The 23,040-nt window shown below is 38.0% G+C and overlaps 2 protein-coding genes across 2 annotated transcripts in view; both read left to right on the top strand.

The window, feature by feature from the left end:
• GTF2H5 (general transcription factor IIH subunit 5) overlaps nucleotides 1-15,218 on the top strand; it is a 47,443-nt gene extending 32,225 nt beyond the window's left edge. The window contains exon 5 of the mRNA XM_075146070.1: nucleotides 14,476-15,218. The gene's annotated coding sequence lies outside the window, so the exon portion shown is untranslated. The remainder of the gene's footprint in view (nucleotides 1-14,475) is intronic.
• A 1,210-nt stretch (nucleotides 15,219-16,428) lies between these two features.
• TULP4 (TUB like protein 4) overlaps nucleotides 16,429-23,040 on the top strand; it is a 131,046-nt gene continuing 124,434 nt past the window's right edge. Inside the window, exon 1 of the mRNA XM_075146043.1 lies at nucleotides 16,429-16,770. Within this exon, the coding sequence (XP_075002144.1) occupies nucleotides 16,519-16,770 (252 nt within the window). The 5' untranslated portion in view covers nucleotides 16,429-16,518. The remainder of the gene's footprint in view (nucleotides 16,771-23,040) is intronic.

Raw genomic sequence — 23,040 nt, 5'->3', positions numbered from 1 at the left:
ATTGGATTTGACTGTTGGCAGTGGTAACTTCATGTTCTAGGCTGGGTCTTGCAACATTTGTGTACTTGCAGTGTTACGTATGCATATACTGTGTGTCAGTGGTGTATATATGGCAGTTTGGAGAACATCTGGTCCAGAAAATGAGAAGGACCATTTACCATTCTTTAACATCAAATATGAAAATCATCAATCTGAATAAATGTGTGTTTGAATTATGAAATTACTTAAATGTGAATGTATTATAGCATTATAATTAGCAAAAAGAAATATCAAATGTGAAGTATAAGCTATGTTTACTTGCAAATCAACATCAGTTTAAGGTTACTGTCTAGTAACAGGCTTTATTTCAGAGAAGGAGTAGAAATGCAAAATCAAATTAAAATTGCATATTTAAATCAATTTTCCGTGCTTGATGATTGAAATAGTAACTATTCTTGCTTACTGTAAATAATTTTGAATTCACCTGGCCTGAGTATCTATCCTTCTGCAGCGAACTGCAGGAGAAGTGTTTTGACACAAGATGTGTTTCACCAAATGTTGATGGATATTTTCAAATATGAGGACAAAAAGCAGAATGTTGGTTACGGCTTTTTCTGTGAATCCAAACCAGGTAAGTTTTGAAGCAGGATGGAAATGGACAGGAAAACATCAGAGGAGCCATACTCAATGGGTGATAGGATCGTAACACAAACTGGAAGCCAGTAATGGTAAATTCTTCCTTCTTATTTCGATGCTATCTTTCCGTTCAGTATTAAGGAGGGTGCTCCAGCTCTGTCCCGTGGGGACGTTCCATGGTGCGGCTGAGCTGATCTAACATCTTTCTGTTTCTGAAAGGTCTCCCTGCACCTAAGTCTTGTGGGTCCTGCCTGCTCCTTTGCTTCAGCTCCGACACTCATCAGACCCGTTAGTGAGTTGAGCCACCTCCCTAAGGCCACAGAATACTGCTCACTTTTTTATTTTCTGATGTTTTAGGAAACTGAGTCTGCAAGGAGATGTCAGGCAGGTACTCGGCAGTGAACAGAGGGACGAGGGCCAACCAGATCTGGGAAGGCAAACTGGAGTAGGTCGTAGGGGTGGTAGAGATTAAGAAGTCTTTCTATGGCATAGGCTGCTTTGAACACTTGCTTGTCTTGCAGGCCTGTACCTTTAGTTTCCTCATCTGTTACAAAAGGAATCACCTATCTTACAGGTGACTTTGTAATGTGTGTGTTCAAGGCATCGTAAGTGGTAAGAAAGATCTTATAGAAGCAATCCTGCCTTACTGTATACTGAATGTACTTACTACTTTTGTCATAAACTTTATTTCTCAAGAGATAAGAGGTCATAAATCCATTGGATTACCATTGATAATAGTAATTCTGCCAGTCACGTATCAGCTCTTCTGTTGAAGAATGACAAAGATCTCTTAGTATTAATAATTTTGTGAGAAGAGCAGGGCTAGCTGTTTGAATCGTTGAAGGTTGCTATGAGACAGCCAGTAGTGTTTCCATAGGGCATACCAATGTAATTATAGAAGCTTCTTTTGAAAATTGATAAGGCATCAGTTATTTGGAGCTCCGCTTCAGAGCAAATAAAACAATAACAAATGTTGAACAGAGCGGGTGACCTGCGTGTATCCTGATTTTCTCTGCAACTGCATGTGGCCTTCAAGAAGATAGGCTTGGGTTTGCTTTTAGTCTGTTAGAGCTCTGGCCCATCTGGGTACAGTTCTGAGAAGCAGCAGTAAAGGGCATTCGCTATCAACCCATAGCAGTTGCTTTGTACTTGGTTTTTGGCTTTTGTAAGGAGAGCAACAGATCCAAGAATCACAGAACACATTGCATGGGGGAATGTTATGAAACCGTAAGTGCCTTGCTATGCTCTGCTTAAAAATTTTGATAAATTAAAATGTTGGAGCATTGAGAGGGAATAATCCTGTGACATCTGTAAGGCTGTGTATAAGAAACACTGTTTTATTGTTGAACACCCCAGTGTATGTATTCCCCATCCCGGTGGGAGACTTGACTGCCCAGCAGAAGATACTGTCTGTAATCAGATCCCTGCAGCTCTGCCTTGCTCTAGTATGTCTGTCTAGAATCTAGCAGTGTCTTGCTTTATTTTACTGTTCACATTGCTCTCTGTGAGATGGATTTCTTCATCTGAAATGAAAATTTGTAAACATACAAGTGCAAACTAAAGCTTGTGAGTTACATTTATAAAAAGCCACGTTATGGTTTCAGTCAACTGAAATACCAATTTAACATGTTTTCTGGATGTGAGCTTTAGCTTCTCAAGCTTTAATCAACGTAAGACATGAGGTGATAGTATGAGCTCTCCAGCCTCTTTTGCTTACATCAGTTGCAAGACTTCAGAAAGTACTTTGCTTTAGATGCTAATTGTAGTTAAGCAGCTAAAAAGAAATCTGATAGATTGGATATGGTATTATCATTTTATTGATGTTTTTCCCTTAAAGGGGAAAAAAAATCCACGAATCTTGTTAATACTATCTCCTACCTACTTGATATCCAGTAGAAATAATAAAAACATGTAATATATGCAAGATAATTAAATGGACCAGATAGGCATTGCAGACAATTCATAGCTGTCTTGGAATACCAAGGGTAGAATACCTCTCTCTACAAGGATGGAAACAGGAAAGAAGTTTTAGAGAGCTCCTAATCCTAGTTCTATACTTTGATCATTCTTGAGAACAAGGGGAAGAAAATTTGGTTTTGTTAGCAGGCCACTTAAATGCCATGGAAGCGTGGGATCTTTTGGGTTTTACTTGCTTAAGGTCTTTGTGTCCAGTAGAGATGGACAGGAAAGGATGGAATATTTGTTTTATGGTTTTTGTGGTTATCCATCAGTAAAATGTTGTTTACTCCCATTCTTAGTGATAGATTTTGGATGGATTACTCTAGGAGTGACAATGTGAGGAGTATTTGGGAGATGCAACTCTGACAAACTACAAATCTGTCAGGTGTATTAATTTGTAAAATTATTTGTTCCTGTATGATAATTGTCTTTGGGGGTTTGCTTTTTTCAGGATTATGGTGGAACATTTATCCATTCACTGTCCATGTTACAGTTATTTAAAGGTATATTTAACATGTTTGGAATAGTGTATGCCATTTCCTTATTCTCTCTTAATGCTTTGCAGTTGTATCAATGCACTGAAATGCTCACCCTGTGAACATTACGCATTGGTTGCTCATCCTTCTTCTCCCATGTAATCCTAGCAACCTTTCCATATTCTGCTTTGACCTGTGGCACAAGCATTACACAACCCCTTGTACGAGACAAATATATTACAATATGGACACAAGGAGAAATAGCAGTGGCAGTAATACGACTGTTGCTGTGATGGTCTACGGTTATAAGTAAGACAGGATATTTAGGTGTAATGTCTTGTTTTATATCTTTTTAGAATGAGATTTCAGCCAAACATATAATCTTTGGATTATATACAAAGTATAACAGATTTTTCTTTTTTTGTTTTATATCTTACATCATTTTAATCAACCAGCCCAATACAGAGTTGGTAGGTTGACAATCCAGTGAAGTCAGCATCTATATCAGATATTATTTGAGGTTTTAGAATCACTGAGTAACTAGATTTAATTTAGGTTTTTCATTCTTTTAATAGTTAGGAATAGAATTTTTGTATTCTGACATTGTAATTTGTTTGTTCATCAGCTGTCTTTGTTTCATGCTGTCATTCAGTAGAACAGTAAGTGAAAAGTAATATATCATTTTAGTTATTGGGGTAGAATTTTCTTAAAATGTCATTCTTGAGTTACTTAATTTCAGAAGCTGTGTACCAGCTTTGTGAAATACTGTATATTTTACCTTTTTGTCTAAGTGATGGTTTTTTTGTGCATCCACCTACTACAGATCAAATGTAATGGCTGTTTCAAGCAGATGCTGAAGTGTTGATTTCATTGCAATCTAGCTACTATAGGTAACAAGAAAGCATATAGTTTTCTCCTAGTAACCTCCTGTTATTGTGTGGTCTGTGCATAATACACAGTTAATGGAGAAAGTATTGAGGTGTCATGACAGCATTAGATACTGAAGCAGTATACTGTCTTACGTTCCTTGAATCTAAAAGGAAACTGGAATATACTGATCCTTTTAAGCTGTAGAATTGAAATTCTGAAAAAGATGTTTTCATGTAATTTGTTTTAATAGACTTCGTAAGCTCAAAGGGACCACTGACACTGCAAGATTATGATGTTACCTTGCCAAGCTGCTTACCAGAAAAAGCAGCAGAATTTTCCTTGAGCAGTTTGCAAGCAGACTTTTTCAACATAGAAGAGGAACCTTCAGTACAGATGTTGAGTTTTATAGAGGGAATGATTATATGTTACCAGTTGGTTTTTTTTTTTTCCTCCGATTGTTCTGCTTTTTCACCCCTTCACATAGACATACAGAAATAGCACTTAATATAGTAAATGTTAGGCTTTTATACAGCTCTGGAGGTACTTTGTGAAGTACTTATTTGATAAAAAGCTTGCTTTACTAAAGCAAGTTTGTCTAAATATATAGTAATTCTAGGCATAGAAGGAAAAAAGCAACTGTAGGTAAGATAGCTTTAAAATTTCAGGTCAAAATTGTATTATTTATGAAGTGACCTTAGACTGCTTTTATCTTCTTATTGTTACTTTTGGCTACAATCTGCAAGCATGATGGAAACCTAAGGAATTTACAGTCATGTTTAAAAAAAAAAAAAAAGGCAACCTTTGCATGAGCAAAGCATGATTGCAGGAGTATGACCTATATTTGTCAGATTTAGCAGAAGAAGCCTGCTAAGTAGCACATCATGTACTAAATGCAATCATATTACTCTCCCAAATCCAAGTTTTCAAAATGAAGTAGAAAATGTGTGAAGCTGACATTCTTCAGTTGAGTCAGTCTTTTCTCTGGCTGTTTTGAAAATCATGCCATATTCGTCTGAAGATTGTTGTGCTCCTTGGGAAAGGCAGTAAGGTGAAACTTGTCAATGGGAAAGAAGAAAATCCAATCAAAGAATGCTAGTGGTTTTTTTTTCTCCTGTTTAGTCGTGGATAGCTTTAGCTTTGTGTGTATGTGAATGCATTACCTCTGTGTGAGTATTTATTTAAAAGGTATAGATTTCACTGCGACAGTGAATCTTCCCTTTTGATTTTCATCCTTTGTAGATTCTGAAACTGAGCTTTACCAAAAAAAAAAAATCTCATAAGCATAGGTTAGGTAAAGATGCTGAAAGGCATTGAGAGTTTTGTGTTGAGGAAGAGAAATAATTGGGTCCAAGAAGTTTCATAGTTACTGCATTTATATAACTTCCTGAGAAAAAAATGAAATTAAAGGAATTACAGGATTAGCTAGGAAGTAGTGAGAATATTACTTTCGCTTAAAAAAGCCCACAAATTTACAGCATTTGTTTACTTTCTTGGTGAAACCTGAACATTTGTTCAATGGAAGAGCATTTTCCATAATTTGTAGAGATTATAGTTAGAAGCAAGCACTATCTGGTAGTTTTGCAGAGTTAAATGAATTACACGAAGTCTAGTTATTTTGGGACGTTACCATGTTAAGAAATAAATATATCAATACAATATTAAATGAATAAATTTTATATTAAAAATTATACCTTTTAAAGGCTTGCTCTTTGCAGATTGACAAAGCTGAATGGGAAGAATTGGCATCTCAACTAAATTTTTAGTTAATTATAGAAATGGAATTTATAAACAAAATTTGAGTAGTCACTTTTTTACATTGACAGTATTAAAGTGAAATGTTCAGAATTCTTACTTAAAACTCGTGTTGCTCCTTGAATATTTTTCCAGTGTTTCTGAAAATCTTTTTCTGTTAATTCATTTTCATCTGTGATAATTTTAACACATATTTTTATATCATATTTAAGAAAATAGAAGGCACAGTCCTCGATAGCTGTCCTTCCACTGAATGCTTCTGTAATCAGCAATTTTTACTTACGATGGACTTCTTACTAGAAAGGTTGTAGTGTCACACTGTCATGCAAGAAGAATGATAGAGCTGTTTGTGACTACAGCGTAGTTAAAAATTTTGTATTTTATGTACCTAAATCTTTCACATGTCTAGCAGGAGCATCTGGCCAGGATGAAGAGAGAATCATAGTCGTGAAGACCTCTACAAAGTAAAAATAATTAGACATAAGGCTGCTGTGCTAATTTACCTAGGTGCAGATCTGCCTTCCTGGCTTCAGCTTTCCTACCAGAGTATGACTGTCTGTGGAGGATGCCTGCTTCTTGCTGGTTGCCTCTGTCTGTACAGGTGACCAGTCAACACTTGGCATATTAATGCAGACAGAGCAGCTCAAAACCATCATTCACTTAACTGAGCACATTTGCATGCAGCTAATGTCATGCCCTCTGAGTCTTGCTGGTGAAACAACTCACTTCTGTACAGAAGTCTTTGCTTTGCTGCAAGCATTCATTTAAACCTCCCAACTCTTATAAAGGCCTTTTCAGTGACTGTCACTTGTCAAGGTTGCTCTGAGGCAACCACTTTTTGAGTCTGTCTGTCTTCATGATATTATGTTCTTTTATCCCAGACACCTTGGCACAATCTTGCAGAACCTCGAGGAAAAAACATAGAACTTGAAGCAAAAGGGGACAAGTATGGGGAGGAGATGAAGCTGTCCTTAGCTTTGCATCTCTCTTCTGTGAGGGCAGGAGTATCCCTCCTCTCCGCCTAGACCTCTGAGCAGTGGTTGTGACATGGGTGCAAGTCCTCCAACACAGACTGAAATCTTCAGTTACAGCACATTTGAAGGACAGTCAGGACTAGAGTTAAGTTCTTGATCCCAAAGCCAAAGACCGAGAAACCGGAGTTCTCTGAAAACTGCAACTCTTGTCTTTTTGTATTCAATAAATAAATAAATATCCAACTCATTGAAGGTCTCCGGTGTGAGAAGTGCCTTGCTTCGCAGCTCTAAGAGTGCAGCCTGTGGTGAGCAAAGGGCTGCGTGGTGGGAAGCTTGTACCCACAACCCACTTCACACCTGTGATGCAGCTTGCAGGCATCACCAGGAGCTCCTTCCCCGCAGGCTGACGCAGCATCCTTCCCGGCAGCAACATGCTGCACTCAAACTGCTCCGCAGAGATTATCAGATTTCTGACTGAAATACGTCGTGCTGTCCAACAGAAATAGTCCTTGTTTGTAGGGCTCTTCTGAATTTTAAAAACTGGTGGCTTCTGTTATTTTCTCCCTTCATCTCCCCCTCCTATTTTTTATTTTATTTTTTATTTCCAGTGTTGCAGTGCATGTGTCACATACAAAGGTGTATTGGGGTTTTGGTGGAGGATATCAAAACTTCAATGTATGTTCATAAGAAAGTGTTCAAAGAGCCTGTGAGCAGATACTGGAGATAATTAGGAACTAGCTGGAACTGCTGCAGGCTCGAGGGATGTTTGCAGGCTGCAGAACGTTCCTATGGGAAAGAAATTGCTCTGTAATTACAGGCAAGGTCAGCGCAGTCAGTTCAATAGAACAGAAATGGTAAGAGCTGGGGCTCCCTCCCTTGAAGATCTTTGTATGTCATTAATGAGACACAGTTGTTACCTCTTTTTAAGTAAATGTCCCCCCACATTGTGTAAGTGTTCTCTGTGCTGTGAGGATTGCAGCTCTTTCTTGAGAAGATTCACACTTGTAAGTGAAGGGAACTTCTTGGTCACACTTCACATTTCTTTTAATCTCTAAAGATTTTGAATGCGTGTGTCAGTGGTGTAAATCTCTAATTTGTTTAAAAGGCTAATACATGTTATTTGTATATGTTTCTTTTGTGAAACGGGTCTTTTGACATCTGTCTGAAGTATTTCAGCTCACTTCAATTTATTTGAAAATGAGGCATATTTTCATGGCTGATGGGCAGCCTTGGCTCCAGGACATTGTGGTAGCCATCTTAAATTCATCCTCAAGAGACAAACTTTGCTTCCCTCCTTTCTGAGGGCAAACCCTTGAGTTCAAAAATACTCTGTGCCCAAAATTTGTCATCAGAAGCCTTCAAGTGGCAATACTAGTTGCAAGTACTCCTCCCCTCTGTTTCTCACTTGTGCTGTACAGCTCCACCTTCTCCATTTTGCCAGTGCAGGTGAATGTGGGACCATGCTGGGATTGTGTCAGGGATTGAGTCAACTTAAAACAAAAAAGAAAAAGCTTTTGAGCAGAGTTCAAACTGATTGAAATCTAGGCTGCTGTGGTACCATACCTCCCACCCCCTTTCTTACCTTGGCAATAGTGCTGCTGCACGTGCATGGTGAGTTCATTAAGGGAAGCTCCCTTAAAGTCAATTGCTGGTTTTGGAAGGCAAGTTTTTAGCGAGATCAGCTTCCTGAACTGCACGATTGGAAGAGTGCTGGTGCTTGTGCTAGGAGAGGCTGGAGGGGTATGGCTTGTCACAAGGGAAGCTGAGAGTGCGGCTGAATCTAGCAAACCAGATTTGTATTGGTTAAGCTGTTGTGAATCTTCATTTCTGAACTTTTTAATTGGATCATTTCTCTGATGTAGTTCAGAGTGTAGCACCCTGAATGATCATTCTGGTTTAAGTGACAGGCATGGTGTGCCGTGGGTAGGGGCTGAGAAAGAAGTGGTGAGGGCTATGGGAGCAGAAATATCTTCTGTTTGTCTTGCAGCTGAATGCTTTGTATTGTGAAGTCTAACCTTCAATTATTTTTCTGGTTTGCTTCCCTGCCATATAAGCATAACAGATCTAGCATTATTTGGCTCAGAAATTTCCCATGAGCCTGTTTGACCAGTAACTGATTAAAGGGACTTGCAGCAGTTCTTCCACAAGTGGGTATAATATTTATTCACCTAAAATACGTAGTTGCTGAAGAAAGTGTTTGAAAAAACAAACCAAAACCAAACAAAAAAACACATCTAAGTTAGGTATTCTCTTTCTTGCATGTTTTGGTAGGTTCTATTTAGCTCAAATATCTTCGTTTTGGGGCTCAGTCTGTTCTGCAGTGCTTTTAACTTTTCTACCCTATGAACAGCATAACTGTTTACCTCACTTCCTCCATAGGCAGGGTTTTTAACAATTTACTGTATTTCATGTCTTCAGGCCTCAACCTTTTGGAGAATGTGTATAAATTCGGCAACTCACAATTAATAGCTTCTAACAGTTTGCTTAAGGACCCTTGGTGTTTTTCTTGAAAATATTTTTCCTGAAGGCATTTTAAAATTTGTTTCTTGCTTGTTCTTCCTAACTGTATTTTTTAATTTAACTCCCATTTAAACTAATGGTGTAGCATCAAGCATTGAAAGTGGAGTATATATAATAGTTCTAGAAATAATACAAATATTTCCCTTATTTTTCATATGACAGCTTACATGAAAAAAGATCTTGCACTTTAAAAAATGTACACAACATACATATATTGCCTTTTCCTCTGTTACAAGAACCCAGGAGGGTCATTCAGCACATCAGAAATGCCAATCAGCTACTACTACTTTTTATTTTCACTTCTCTGAGACTGTAATTTGGTAGAGGAGGAAGTTGTAAGTTTGTCGGAGTGTTGCATTGAAATAAATTTTGTCAATATTCACAATGAATGTCTGCTGAACAGCCACTAATACAAGCTTCACTTCTCTCAATATGCCAACAAATACATTTCTGTCAGTTTTATTTATAACGATATATAGGTGCATATAACTAACACTACAGTGGCAGTATTAATGGGCTGGCAGTTATTATCACGGTGCCCAGCATGACACGTTTGCTACATATCTGTTTCTGTGCAGCTATGCTGGGGTTACAGATCTCTTTACATCTCTGATTAGCACAACTGACTGTCTTGCCCAGGCCATGCAGCTGTCCCCAAGTAGGGGAAGAGCTTCTAGAATTACCCAAGGACATACATTGTGGGGAGAAAACCATTTAAGAACAAACAGAACAAAAATTGAGCATCTTCTAACTTTTATTTCCTCTCCGCTCTTCCTTCATTTTCGTAGGGGTGAAAAACATTTTTACAACCACTAGTGAGCTTATTGGTATTTGTTTAGAATCATGTCCTCCAAATTAATTTTGTGTTGTTGTGTAATATGAAAGAAGGATGTTAACCTCAATGACTTATACCGCAATGGAAGGTGAATAAAGCAAAGATAATTAAGAGATGAGTGAAAGAAGAGGAAAACCAGTACTTATTCAGGTCAAAATTACATTTTCTTGCTATGGAATCGGCCCTTTTTTAACAGAAAAAAAATCCTTTTACTTCCAAACCAGTTACCTTTTCTTGCATGTACTTCAGCCTTTTAGGAATTGAGGAGTTAATTTTGTTAAATAATTTTCTTCCCTTTTGGAGAGGGTTATTTAATAATTTATGTTACTTTATAAGTTGGACTAAATAAACAACAAAATGTATCATCTTGCCAGCTTCTAGCTCTATAGTATTTAGCCTGTAATATATAGTTACTGTATTACAGAATGTGCCAATTTTGTAGTATAGTGTTCAGCAGTAACCTTGAAGGTTAATCCCACAGTCACCATTTGATAGCTGGTGGGATCATCTGCCATCAGCTTGTGCAGAAACGAGTTGTGGTTTGATCCTTCAGAACAAAATGCAAGTTCGTGGTTTTGCATTTTTTTGAAGTATCTTGCTATCCTCATGGATACTGGTGTATATTTTTTCCTTCTTAGACTGTAAAGAGAGGGAAAACTGCAGTTTCCTTTGACCTCATGCAAGTTCGACAGGAAGGAAATCTGGTTAGGCTGAAAACCCCTGAATTTTGGTAGCCTGACTTTTCAAAGACACTATAACTTACGTTTCTTTCCATAAGATGTTTGGGCAGTCAGAATCTTCAAAATGCAGGCTGTGAGTCCTTTTTTTGTTTTGTTTTGGTTTTTTTTTGAGATAATAATTTAGAAATAGTGTGTACTCACATGAATTTTCCTTCTCTGCTTTCCTGCCCTTCCCAGTCTCCTTTTATCCTCACCTTCAGATACTCTGCTCTGGAGCCTTGAAGAGTGGGGTTTTGAATAAACATAAAACGCTGAAGAGCTTGCTGCAGTATCGGTACACTTGGCTGTGCATGACTTCTTTCTGTCAACATAAGAGACACCTCAGTGAAAGATGCATGAGAACAAGCAAATATTTTTCTGTTTATCCAACTGTGGCTTAACACTTACACTTTATATAAGTTAATGGAGGCAATTAGGAGATGAGTTAAATATTCACACTAAGATGTGAGAGCCACTGTTAATAAGCTCATTTTTTAGAATTAATACCTAAATTTATTTCTATAGTGTGGAAACATAACTTGTTGCTGGTTTTGCATTTGAGAAGAGCTATGCTTTCAAAGCAAAATCAGATAAAATACTTGTGTCCTGTGTCACAGGTCTAATATGTTTTTGTCTCATTAGGTATCTGTACTTAAGAAACATTTTACATCACTGGGCTTAGAATCAAAACAGTATTAGAGGATGAGTTCAAGTAGCATCTCCCTTTATTAAAAGGAAAATCCAGAGCAAAGATATTTTCAGCTACTCTTCAAGTGAGAGTAAAAGTAGTAACTGCAATTTTTTGTTATTTAGTGTCCTAGTAGTGCTAGAAATAATTTACCAGCATAAATAAATATTTTTCCAGAATACAGTGTACAATGATGAGCCCTTGCGCTGCTCTGAAAGAAAAGATGCATAAAGTTTGATTATAAAAAAATCTGCAGTTAAAAATTTTGTTTGGATCAGTTTCATCTGGAAGGCCAAATTCTCTTTATATGGGGAGCCCAAACCGAATTCAGACTAGTGGTAAGATTGTGCAAGTAACACCTAGCTCTTCTATAATGCTTTTTATCCTCAACTCATACACATGTTTTACAATGGAGGTAGTAACCGTTACCCTTGTGTTCCATGGTGGGGAAAAAGAAGGCAAAAAGCTTGGTTTAAACTTGTGAAGAGGAGCAGAACTGTGGGACTGCTGTAATGGTAGAAGAAGGGGAGGTGTCTAAGTTAGCTACTGATTTTCTTGAGGGAAGACTAGCATCTGAATCTTTTAATTAGGTTATTTCTTAGGAAATACTGAGTGGGTGGAAATGAAGGAGAGGGGAATGGAAAGAATTAAATCTTAATATATAATATATGTACTTGTAATTTAGTCTGTCTTTTGACTGTTTGACACTGCAGTCTTAAAAGTATTTTTTACCTTGTCTACTGAATATAAATACAACATAAAGGAAGTGTTGACCTTCAGTGATTTAAAGGTAAAATATTCTCATAGGGTGTGTTTTATTGAGAGAGAGGTATTTAATAATAACTGACTTTATTCCTTTTGTAATTATTTTAGATTTTCATCTCTCTCAGTCCAGCATTCCTAATGCAGTTAGGATATTTTTAAGAGGAGAAGCCATTGGTTTGTCTAATCTTGAAAGTGATGGTAAACGGGACTCAGGTGAGAGAAGGTTATTGGCCAAGACGTAGAAGAGTCCTTCTCTCAAACTTGTTCATTTTATATGCAGTGAATGAGGACAGAAATTGCATATAGATTTTGTGTGAAGCCACTGCATCTATAGTTTTCTGTATTTTAAAATCAGCTTGTAAAGTCATGGTACTTGCACGGTTCAAACAATTCTGTTTAATGCTTAATTCATGCTGCTGTAACTGATGTTTCAGAGACTTTCCGTTTTCTCAGTAAACCAGCTGTGTTTTTTTTTTCCTCTGTAGGATTAGTAAAGACTTGCATCATAATACACATTCTGCTAATATAAAATGTCAACTCTTGAGTGCAGATGTTTGTTAGGAAGACCCCAGCGGGTATGCAAATAATAGCACTGATCCTTAACAGGATCAAGTTTGCTTATGGGATAAGTGCACAAATTCTTCTTCAAACCATTGTGTTCTGAAAGTTTTTCTAAATTTTCCTTTATATGAACTTTTTTCGGACTGTAGTTGAGAAGCACCATAAGTCTGGAAAGTCTAGGTGACATTTCTCATATCCTCCTCATGCTATGATGAAAAAATTGGTAGCAGCCATTATTTTTAAATCTTCAGTTAGTTGTAATGCTAAAAAGTTCTGGTAGTGACTCACCAAACCTCATGGACAGCGTTCCTGATAAGTGTGCTAGCTGAATAGTGTTGTAAACTACTTCATGATCTTGCCTTTATATCTATAAATTTCTTTTCTTATCTTTTTCTCTTTTTAAAAAATTATTTTAAAAAATTGGTACATGTATGCTAGACTGAAAAAAAGTGAATTACTTGAAATGTGAGGTTAGTACAGTGCCATATGTAATATAGACAAGACCATTTTTATAGCTCTGATGAATGCAATTCTTAATTTAAATGAGCTTTCTTTAGCAGTAACTGTATAGATGCAATAACTGTGCGTATGTGTGCCCTTCAGATACAACTTCTGGAATATCCTGGACAGCCTTTTGCTTGGTCTCTTCTGCTCTATTTACACTCTTCTGTATATAACTGAATTTGGGTAATTTTTTCCCCCCTTTTTCAAATGGAGACTTATGCAGGATTTGAGTAATCTTTAAAATTCATCTGTATTGATTCAAACTTCTACTACTTTAATTTTGGAGTACGTTAGATCTCTTTAAAGCAGTAATTTAACCCCTGGAGGAATCTTCTCAGTCTCCTGTGAGAGTGGTAAGTTTAGCGCTGTACTTCCATGGTTTGGAGCATCTTTCATATGAGGAAAGTCTGAGAGAGCTGGGACTGTTCGGCCTGGAGAAGAAAAGGGAGATGTTTTCAATGTGTATAAACACTTGATGGGAGGGAATGAAGATGAGGGAGCCAGGCTCTTTACAGCGGTGCCCAGTGTCAGGACCAGAGGCAGTGGGCACAAACTGAAACACAGGAGGTTCCCTCTGAACATCAGGAAACTCTTCTTTACTGTGAGGATGACTGAGCGCTGGCGCAGGTTGCCCAGAGAGGTTGTGGAGTCTCCATCCTTGGAGATATTCAAAAGCCATCTGGACACGGTCCTGGGCAACCGGCTCTAGGTGACCCTGCTAGAGCAGGGTGGTTGGACCAGATAATGTCCAGAGGTCCCTTCCAGCCTCAGCCATTCTGTGATTCTGTTTGTGTGCCTCGAGGTCTAACTCTGTGTCTGCTCCGTCACTGAGACTTCTCTTCCCTACCCTCACTCCAAAGTTGTGGAATCTTTGTTTAAGAGTTTGCTCCAGTTACTGTGGCCAAAAGAAAGTTCCTTTTTTTTTCCCTTAATGTATCCTTGCTGGATATATTTCATTAGTTATAGATGTCAATTGTGAAAAGTTTTGGGAACTTTGGAAGTGAAAAAGAAAATTTTGTAGTTCGTATTTGTGTGTGCATCAAACACATGTGTGTGCGTCTGAATATTGCATGTATCTATATGTAATATAGATATTTTACAGGAGTCCAATATAAAATCCTTAATCATAATGCTTTTGATTACTGTAACAGTAGTCCTTGTATCTCTAAGTTGTTTTGTGGCTTATTTTATTCACTTTTTTTCTTTTTTTTGTATGTGTGTGTGCTTTGTCTTGCAGAGTTGGAAGAATCCAGGGATTTCACACTTTGAATGGCGGGCGTCTTACAAGATTACCACAGCTAAACTGAAAAGGCAGATGCAGCTCTGAGTACCAGATTGAGTGAGCTGGTGTGTGCACTGCATGTACATGAAAACGCACATGTTTTTATCATCGCATACACTTACTTTTGCATATTCCTGAGAGCTTTGCAATTGATGAAAATTAATTTGAGAACCAGATGGAGCACGTTTACAGCACAGGAATCAGTAACCCATGGAAAGACACCTGCCAGTAATGTTCAACTTTCCACATGGTCTTCACTGGTGAAAAAAGTTTGCAAGAAGAGGAAGAAAAAACACCCTCTGCACAGAAAAACCCTAATAAATACCTCCACAATATAAATCAATAGCTGCAAGAAAAACAGAAGAATACAGAGGGTAGAGGAAACTGATTCTGTTATTGCAGAGGAATAATGTATGGTCTTTGGCACGTTTTGCTTTGGGCTCAATAGGTTGTGAATGGACTAATAAATCATGACCATATGTTGAGTAATGATGACTGGAAATAAATAAGTTGAGGAACTATGGGACAAGTCTGGGCATTGAACTGAGCAAACCTCGTCATCCTTCTTGAGTTAACCAGGTCATCAAACTTGCATATTCTTTCTCCCTCTCCTTTTTCCTCTTTTCACTTAGCGTGGTATAAATACTAATTAATTGAGCTCATAAATGTTATTCAAATAAAGCGATTGGAATACTTCATATGTTTCCTTCTTGTACAGCTGCAAATGTTGTGTCTGGAACTATGAATCTGTGCTGTAGACAAGCATCAAGAAGGAAAGATCCGATCAAACAAGCAAGGAAAATACCTAGAGAAATAGTGAACCCAGGAAGTCAGATTTTTAATGCTGCTTCTCTTTCTTTTTTAGATGATTATATTTCTTCCTTCCTTGAATTCTAGAAGATTTTGAAAGAGTGCTTACTTGATGTGCTTTAATTCTGGCATTTGTTTTTTACGGTAGGATGAAAAGTCTGTGATTCCTTGTAGCAGAAAAAAGGGAAAAGTAAAGGAAAAACAGCTTGACATTTTAGCCTGTTTCGGAGGAGAGAGAACTTCATGGTTCACCTGAGGCAAACTTATCTGCTTTGAAAGCTAAAAGCTTTAGAGCATTTTTGATTCTGCTATAAATGAAGAGGGGGTTTCTTTTTCATTCGTGTGTGGCAGCAAAAAGTGGGAAAGCAGGCAAGATAGCGTGATAAACAGTTCAGGCTGTGTTGGGTCTCTGGTGGAAAAAAAAGTGCTGCAATGAAAATTGGATTGGCTTTGGATTGCAAAAACTTTTGAGTCCAACGAGCGGTTCAGTACCAAGAGGGATTTCCCAGCTGGCCTGGCACACCAGTGCCTGCACAAGTTCGGGTCTGTTGTTTCGCACGGTTTGTGTGCCTTTTTTTCCCTTTATGCAATCTCTTTCAGCTTTAGCAGCAGAAATACATCAGATGGAAAAGATATGCCAGAGGGCAGCTTGGAAAAGATGAATGTCATATATACATATATATGTATGTGCGTGTGTTTAAATTTCTGCAACTGAACTTTTGAAGAAAATCTGACTGGAGGAAATCTTAAAAGCCTTAAGTTACTTGAAACCTACACATTTGCAACTCTCTGTCTCTGGAATTGCATTACGCTAAACTGGAATCTCAGGCTGTATAAAGATTATATCAAGTTGAGCAAAAAGATGACTTAACCATTTCTTGAGCGCCTCTTATGAAGTAGCTGTTTCTCCAAAGGATAAGTGCACCCTCACTCTACAGACTCAAAAACAAAAATGAACCTGAATTTTTTTTTTAAGTGTTACTTTTTCTTAGCCAACTGCCATCATCTTTTATAGAGGAATTTTTCACTATGCATTTGGTGGATATTTATAAACACTGACCCCATCCTCCTCCCTTTCAATGATCTATCCCAGGTCAGTCTTATCAATAAAAAAAAAAAAAATTGATTTAAATTTTGTGCACTAGACATATTACTTTCTTATGTCAAAAAATAAAATATTTAAAAAGCATGTATGCAGCAGTGGAACATGGGCCTGTTCTTTGCAGCGATTCCAACATCCTCTGCCTCTCCTGGAAAGGGAGAGTCCCCAAAAGTGAGAAGGAGAAACCAGTGTGCAGGAGGCGGTACTATGAGGAAGGCTGGTTGGCAACAGGCAATGGCAGAGGAGTTGTAGGCGTCACTTTTACTTCCAGCCATTGCAGGAGGGACCGGAACACCCCTCAGAGAATCAACTTCAATTTGAGGGGCCACAACAGCGAGGTAAGCAAAATGTGTGTTACACTTTAAAGGAAACGATAGCAATCTTTTTTTTGGTAGTATTTCTGCTTGAAATTTGACAGGGCGGTATGAAGGAGGCTCAGGGCTAATCCAAATGCGATTGGGATCTCTTGGAGTCTTTCTAGTAAATTCAAGCGCATGCGGCTGATGGTGGAGAGGTTCTCTGGAAACAGGTCTGGTTTTGGTTTGGCCTATTTTCTCCTTCATTCCCCAGCACCTCCCAGTTTCCAGGCAAATTCAATAAATGTGTGGTAAGGGAATGAAAAGTTGTGATGGTTGACTGCTTTTACACAGTATTAAAGTCTGGCTTGGAAGACTAATGGAAAGGCAGGGGAGTGGGAGAGGAGCTCAGCTGAAGTCTGCCTGTTTTTCAGAAGCTGCAAACTGGAATGGCCTGTGGCAGGGGATAGCTGTCATCTCTAGAAAAACTTCTAATTTTGTTAGGAAAAGGGGCAAGTGGGACTTCTCAGAAAAATGTTAAGATGCCTCGCAGTAAAATACTGTAACTTCAGAGTGCAAGGCATTGTCCTGACTACAATGATACAAAGACTTTTCCATTTATTTTTTCTGAAAGGGATAAATCTGTTGGTAAAAGCTTATATTTCAGCTGTCCTTTACCATCTTCCTGGCACCTATCTCTTTCTCTGCATAAGGCTTCATGGAAAGTGCAAATGATGCCCAGTAGCATACAGTGTCTTGGACAGGTGTGAGGACTTGGTTTGTTTCTGCTTTTTAGTTAGGCTGCATTTGGATGTGCTCTTTGAAAAGAATCTGTCCAAATCAAAGCTTTGCTCTTAGGTTAGTGGGTGGAATGGCATTGTATGTAATGAAATTAAAACCAAAGATACAATGTGGTTTTTCTTGTCTTTTGTGCTACTTACTCGTCTGACTCTAATATATGTTGTCCTTTTGACATAAGCCGCACCAGAGGTTTGGAAGTGGGTGGTTTTGGTTCTTGTGTTAACATTAATAACAATCCTCTTTTTAAGGAAAAAGGGAGCAGGGGATAAATATTTAGGCTTAAATAATTGCTTCCATGCTTTGTCTATATGCAGGTGCGTCGGTGTATTCTAAATTATATAGACTTTGACATTTATAGATGAGAGACAGATTCTGTATATATTTGTATCAGGTTAATTCAAAAAATTACAGCCACCTTTTCCCAAAGGGAAGAATGATGTTTCATTCCAGCGTTTTGTTTTGAGCCATCTCTAGTTGTCAGTATAATTTTCAATTGCAAATTGCATTTTATTTTTGAAATGTGTGATATAATGATCACTTTTTATTTCTCCATATTTTCTTCTCTAACTTTTCCATGAACCCGGGCACCTGTTTTTCTCCTTTTGCATAATATGTATCTTGGAAACAATGGAGGAAATGCTGTTTATGGGAATGTGAAGTCTTGTTTCAGGTCTGAAATACGAGACGAGGTTTAAGTATGTGCCAGTTAGGTGGAGAAGATGCTGATGTGCGTGTTGCCCTTTGGTTTTGGCTAGTTTTGCTTTATTTACTCAGTCGGCCATTAGATTCTCTTTCTGGGTCACTGCATCGTTGCTGTGTGGACTGAGCTGTGCTGTTTGTGCATCCTTTCACCTAACAGTGATTGGTACGAGAGAGACTCTCAAATGAAAGGAAAATGTTCTGTTTGTTGGGTGCTTAAAATGTGCTGGGTCAAGCTTGTCATTAATAAAGAGTTCTGTATCTGTAAATAATCTTCCTGATAGCAGAAAATGTGTGAATGACCAGAATAGAAACTGCCAAATCATTTCTCTGTATGGCACTACAAAACTGGTATGGAGGGTCAAAAATGTATCATACTGAAGGAAGAAGTGGCTTTAGTGCAGCTAGCTTTCTGTGATGAGTGTGTGGCTGCTACCAGATTTTCCTGCTGGCATATTTTTTTCAGCATCAGTGTAGGTGAAAGTTCATCCTCACAAGATGGTGTGTTACACAACACACTTCACCAGGCTTACTGAATGTAATCCTTTTATAGGAGAATTCTACTGATTTTGGTAGGAATGAAACTGTAATAGAGGATTTGTTAGTTGTTAAAGGTATACAGTTGAATGGGCAACAAGATTTTTTCTTTAGAAAACGCCTTTCCTTCTAAATCTGTCTGTCGGAAGGTTCTTTAAAAGAAAGAAAACATTGAATGGCACCACTTACTGCTAATATTTGCATAAGAAGTAGTAAATGTTTTGTTTTCCCATTCTCATGTTAAAAAGCAAGCCAACAACAACCTTGTCTCTTCTGTCTACCACGTTATACAATGGAAAATACTAATTCTGCAAGCAATGGAAAATGCTAATTCTGCAAGCATATCCTGGTATATGTGGCTGATTAAAGCTACATTTGTTGTACAGAATGTGCCCAAAGGAATGTGATTGACTTAAAAGTATTTAAAAGACATGTAGATGAGGCGCTCAGGGACATGGTTTAGTGGGCGTGGTGGTGTTGGGTTGACGGTTGGACTTGATGATCTTAGACGTCTTTTCCAACCTTAATGATTCTATGATTCTAAAACTTGGTGTTTCACTGACCAGTTCCAGGAGCGTATTGTATTGTCTTGTTCCCAGAAATGGTGATTTATACCTCTACGTATTTTTCTTTGGGGTAAAGCTAGGGTGACAAGTCAAGTTTATTGCTTTTCTGACATACAACGCTGCTTTAATATTAGTATGCATTCAATTATAAAGTGTGATATGCTGTAATGAACAGAGCGGAAAAGGTGAAAATACAGAAGCTAAATGCTTTCCATTTGGGGTATAATTAGCAATATGCTGTGGGCAGACAGTACATTGTCTTTCAGTTTTAGGGTGAAAATCTGGAAGAGGTAATGTGGCAGCACTGTGCTTTTGGCAAGAACATGAGACTATTTTTAAGTGGGTCATGAAGGTGGATGCTAGTGATGTATTTTTCCTATGTTGTCATGATCGCTGAAGAGATTCACTGAAACCTTCTTTTGGTACACAGCTCCTTTTTTGACTGTAATAGCACGCCTGTAGCATATCAGAACAAATAAGAATGAAGAATCCCCAGAACTGAATTACTGACACACATGTTGCAGTGGTGGACTTGCATGACTCATCGCACTGAAAAATAATTGAGAATGAAATGGTTCGTAGCGTGAGCCACGCTTGTGTTTTTACAATTGGTTCAAGGTTGGTTTTTAGAGTTTGCAACTAGGAAGTGACTGTTAATTAACCACCTCATTTTTTTTGTAGTTTCCAAGGAGAACTACAGGGATTAAAATAAGCATATTCCATTTATGCTGTGGCAAGAAGCGAAAATACTGCATTTTATGATAGATCTTTTTAACTTTGGCATTTCATTTACAGTCCTGAATCTCATTTACGTAAGGCTCAGCAATCTAAAAATGAAAATTTAAATGGGCACATATCAAAGGCAGAAGCAACTTTGATGCAGAAGGAAGGGGAAATGTGTGTTGTGCAGCCGTTGTGCAGCTACGACGTGTTTCGCGTGTCGTAGGAACACCTTGCATCTCTGACCATGGGATGGGAGGCGTCTCTTGAGGGTAGGTAGTGGATGGAGCAGATGTGAATGACTGCAGAGGCGCATGGTTCAGTTTGGCTTTGGAGAATTTCCCTTGGTCTGGGAGAACAAATTAGCAGAGGCTGGTGTTTAGTGGGTTTCCTTCTTAAGTCTGGCAGAAAGGTTAGAGGGTAGGAAGATGTGCCATTGTACCACAATCTGTGAATTAGCAGCCAGGGAGCAGAGATGTGGTGGCGCAAAATATCTTCCCCTCCCCTGCATGTGTAAATGCAATGCTGTGCAGAAATTAAAGAGTGAAATTTAAAAGTCTCTGATTTTGACCTAACTTGACTTTCCTTGGCTGCACTGGGAAACAGTGTTAGAAAAGTAATTGAGCCCATTCTTTTTATGCCTCTTATTATATCTGTGACAAATTAAGGATTAAATGAAAAAACATCTGGTCACTTCAGCAAGGTCAGGGTTTCACCCAGTTTGACTAGTAGGCTCTGCAGCATGCCCTAAAAAAATTATTATTTTTTTAATACCATGGAGACACTGGCTTTCAGGTTCTGGTCCATCCTGAGGTTGCTGGGGAGAGATTTTCAAGGGGATCTGTGAAAGATAATTAGGAAAAAAGCCCAAACTTATCCTCAGTGGGTTTCAATTAGCCTTACAGGTATCTTCCTTTCCAGTGAAAAATTTGCAGGATGTCTGCAAATCAAATTGGTTGGATGATGCTGCTGTGGTATTTCTCTTAATGGGTTCTGCTATGTCCAGTGTGTTAAGATGGCAACAGTTCCTATGGCACTTAATGCTTCTTAAATTATTAGTGTTTAAAAAAATGTTTTGCAGGTGTATATTTTTTCTTTTCACTGTGCTAACTAAAAAGACACCTTTGATATATTTAATAAGATTCAGTATTCTAATTGCTGGACTGAAGCATTAAAAAGTAGTGCAAGAATATGCAAATTCTGATGCAGTGAATTAAGTAACATGCTGAATAAATTATTGAGTATGCATAGTGTTTTTTACTGTAAACATAAAGTAAATTGCTCATTTATTTACACTTGCCATTATTTGAGTGTCCTAAGTGCATGATTACAGCTGCAAAAACCATCCTGTTTTGTTTAGCACAGTATTTAGAAGTAGATAGGGACATAAACATATCTCAGCTGGACTGTCAAATGAATTCTTTTTAGTTACAGCTTTTCAAAGGAATGCTGTCCTTTAAAAATATTTAACAAATGTTGCTTTTCATACTGCATTAGCTATGGAAGTCTCTGCACAGTTCTTAGTTTTGTTTTGTTTTAGAGTGGAAGGAGGTTACAAATTGTTTTTCCTGTTTTAAAAAGAAAGCTATTCTTTATTCTGTCCACCTTTCAGAGCTTGTATGTGAAAGTTCTGAGCAATTCTGGCAGAACAGATTCTTTCCAGAAGTCTATTGCTTGCATAGGAAATAAATTTAAAAAACCAAACAAATAAACCTTTTCAGTAGTGTTTCTTGGTTTGTAGTGAAAACTTTTTTTTCCTCTTTTAAAAAAACTTAGTCTATTTTAATTTTATCTAGCATTTGAACCTTAAATGTGATTTTTATTACGATTCCTGGACAGAAGAAACAAGTCAACATGTGAGTCTTGTCAGCATGGGTACCTCATATCAATTGTTGGCTTCAGGCATGGCTGAAACAGTTGTTACTGATGAACGCTTAAGAAATCTTGAGGTAAAGCGATACCATAATGATGCCTTTTGGCTATAGAAGCCTCAGTGGTACAAGACATACACTGATGTAAACTGCAGTGATATTGCAGATCATCTCTCCTGCTTTTCTGTCACTGCACACACAAGACAGGACAAGGTTAGTTGGCAGAAATATTATCTTTTTGTTAAAGCAAGCTAGTATAATTGGAAAAGACAGACAAGCTTTTGGGCATACAAGGTTCTGAAGAAGGACTTGTATTTCTGAAAGCTTGCCTAGTTTTTACAACCCTGCTGGCTGATACAATGCTAAATCTGTCTACAAACCATGCCCTTCCTCTGTCCTTAAATTATTATGACTACAGAAAAATAGTGCTGCAGAGAGAGGCAGAATTAGTGCTTCTGTGGGAAGTGACTTGTAGGAGAATAGGTCCTGCGCCTGACTGGGCTGGCTCTGTTAAATTTGTATTGTGACTGGTATTTCCAGGCTTTTCTCACTACTTATTTTTAGAAAGGACAAACACATAGGGATTTCATGCAGGCTCCTTATTGTACCTTCTTGAAGTGTCTGCTCTGCACTTGGTCTGGGTGCTTGAGTGCTTTAATTTCTTAAAGCAAGTATTAAAAGAGCCAAAATACATTTTAAACCCCTTTGTTAGTCTTTTTCGTACCGATCTTTTAAAATTATTACTTTTAAATCAAACTTCTCATGAAGCTTAAATATGCTCTGTGGCATGCAAGAAGTGTCTTTCATAACCTTCTCTTAAGAGAATTAGCAAAGAAGATAAATGGAGCTGGAAGTTGGAAGGGATTGACCCGCTTCCCTTAAGTGAGGAACAGCGGTCCAGCTGCTTCCCATTTCTGTGCCCTGTATCAGTTTGCAAACCCCAAATTATGGCCTAAACTGCACTGTATAGTTTGTTCACTCTAAGAAGTGTGACCACTTTCAATGTGTCTTTTGTCTTTTCTTTGTGTTACTGTTTTTTCCAGCCACACTCAGCTTCTGCTTCCACAAATATTTGGCTCTGTCTGTCCCTCTCAATTGCCTCAGAACCCCAGCCTCTC

The sequence above is a fragment of the Calonectris borealis genome, chromosome 3 (genome assembly GCF_964195595.1).
Source record: "Calonectris borealis chromosome 3, bCalBor7.hap1.2, whole genome shotgun sequence".
Taxonomy (NCBI): Eukaryota; Metazoa; Chordata; class Aves; order Procellariiformes; family Procellariidae; genus Calonectris; species Calonectris borealis.
The sequence above is the reverse complement of the archived record's forward strand: the minus strand, read 5'-3'. Positions and strand labels throughout refer to the sequence as shown.